The 1990-nt window shown below is 57.3% G+C and overlaps 1 protein-coding gene across 1 annotated transcript; it reads right to left on the bottom strand.

Moving 5' to 3' along the window:
- Nucleotides 1–202: 202 nt before the first annotated feature.
- LOC119337810 (probable xyloglucan endotransglucosylase/hydrolase protein 23) lies at nt 203–1611 on the bottom strand. Its single transcript, XM_037610023.1, has 3 exons — nt 1129–1611; nt 840–1033; nt 203–751 (listed from the first exon to the last, which is right to left on the bottom strand). The coding sequence occupies exons 1-3, from the start codon at nt 1387–1389 to the stop codon at nt 337–339; spliced, it is 870 nt and encodes a 289-aa protein (XP_037465920.1). The 5' UTR covers nt 1390–1611; the 3' UTR covers nt 203–336.
- Nucleotides 1612–1990: the final 379 nt, after the last annotated feature.

Here is a 1990-nt window from a genome sequence, read left to right as displayed (position 1 = left end):
GCGCCATGCCCTGCACTGGCCGATCTCCCGTCACCTTAGGTAGCGGGACATGCACCGTAGGTGGCGATGCATGCACCGTACCCAATGGTCCAAGGCAGAACAAAATGATTTTCGTGTGCCAATCCAATCGTGGATAGGTCTTCTCATCAAACCGAATGTTTCAGACTTTCAGTTTTGAAAGGTGAGCAGAGAACAGCATACAGGTAATGAACGTACGAGGAGACAATATATTACACACGAGTTGGGCGTGAGCACAATTACATGAACTGGGCGTAAATGACCAGCGGCTACACTACACATCTCCGGTCGTCTTCCTCCGGCGATTCCACATGTGGACTACATGGAGCATTCGGCGGGGACGCCCTTGGCGAAGCGCTTGGGGTCGGTGCAGTAGTTGTAGATCATGTAGTTGCTCTGCACCCACCGCATTCGCTGCTGCCGCGTCAGATCCAGCTCCTGGTTGTACCACTCGCCCGCCGCGCCTGTGCCGGGGGCGACCTCCGTGCCGAAAATGGCGCCGCTGTGAGGCCGGCCGCCCGCGGTCACCACGCACGCGTCGGCCTTGAATCCGCGGTAGGAGGCGGAAAATGGGGCGTGGGACCAGTCCGTCTTGACGCGGCCGCCCTGCGTGGCCCAGTCGTCGGCGTTCCAGAGGCTGGAGTAGAGTCGCATGGGCTGGTTCTTGGGGAAGGCGATGCCCTTTCCCTCAAGGTTCTTGAAGTCCCTGATTGGCATGTCGTCCACCATGAAGCTGCATTGAAGTACACCAGGATCGGTCAGCGCTGCACAAAGCACAGAATGAGAAACGAAGGTTGGGCAATGGCGATGAACCAACTTACATGATGTGCTTGGGGTTCCAGAGGATGGAGTAGGTGTGGAAGTCATTGGTAGGATCGAACCAGAGGCGGAACTGCTGCTCCCGCTGGCCCTGCCCCTGCGTGAACACGTTGGTGTGCAGCGTGTACGGCTCGCCGGTGACGTTGCCAAGGAACTCGAAGTCGATCTCGTCGTGCGTCGGACCCTGCGACGACAGCTGCACATTCATACACAGCAAACCGATCAAGTTAGGCAACCGTGTCATCTAATAAAAGAGAAGCAGAGGAATGAATGGATATGTTGGTCGCTTACGTAGTATGCGGTGACGGTGCCGGCGGAGTTGCCGGGGACGAGCTTGAGCTGCATGTCGATCTTGCCGAACAGGTACTCGTGCTTGGACTGGAACCCGGAGCCAGACACCTTGTCCAGCCCCAGCGTCAGGAGCTGGCCGTTGTTCGTAATCTTGCCGCGCCCGTCGCCCCAGGTGATGTCGAACTCCTTGTCGAAGCTCGCCGCCGCCAGGGCACAAGAGGCTAGCAAGATCGCTAGCACCGACGCCGCCATGCGAGCCATGTCTTTCTTGCTCCCGAAAGCAAGCTCACTCAACCAGCTAGCTAGAAGAACGTTGATGAGGGGAAAACTGGATGGAAGCTTGTGTTTGTGTGAGTGGAATGAGCGGGGCGTGAGGGGTTTGGGAATGAGCGGGGCGTGCCCGATGGATGGTTCGGCGAATCGGAGGGGAGTTCGCCAGCTCGGGTGTATTGCGTGTAAGTTGGCGCCAGAGGAGAGGAGAGGAGACAGGGCAGACTGGACGGCACTGTAGCGAGTAGTGAACTTCTTTTTGATGGAACAATTTGAACTCAGTAGCTTATCTTGTGAGAGAAGAGGATGAACCAAGGAAAACCTTATTTGCAAATGTGGAGAGAGGTGTGGATGTCTTTTTGCAAAATTGTCATAGTTTCCTTTCTATCCGTCAGATATAAATCGGAGAATCGTTGTTTTTAGAGTTCCCCGCCAACCGTCGCGGCCTGCTTCGTCCCCGGAGCGCACGGATGAATGCCCGCGCTGCCTGCGCCGCCCGTGGCACCCGTGCTCCGAGTGCCGCCGCGACATCTGCTGCCGGCGTTGCCGTTTTTACGGCCACATCGCGCGTCACTGCACCGCCCCGCGCTCC

Source organism: Triticum dicoccoides, chromosome 7B (assembly GCF_002162155.2).
Source record: "Triticum dicoccoides isolate Atlit2015 ecotype Zavitan chromosome 7B, WEW_v2.0, whole genome shotgun sequence".
NCBI lineage: Eukaryota > Viridiplantae > Streptophyta > Magnoliopsida > Poales > Poaceae > Triticum > Triticum dicoccoides.
The sequence above is the reverse complement of the archived record's forward strand: the minus strand, read 5'-3'. Positions and strand labels throughout refer to the sequence as shown.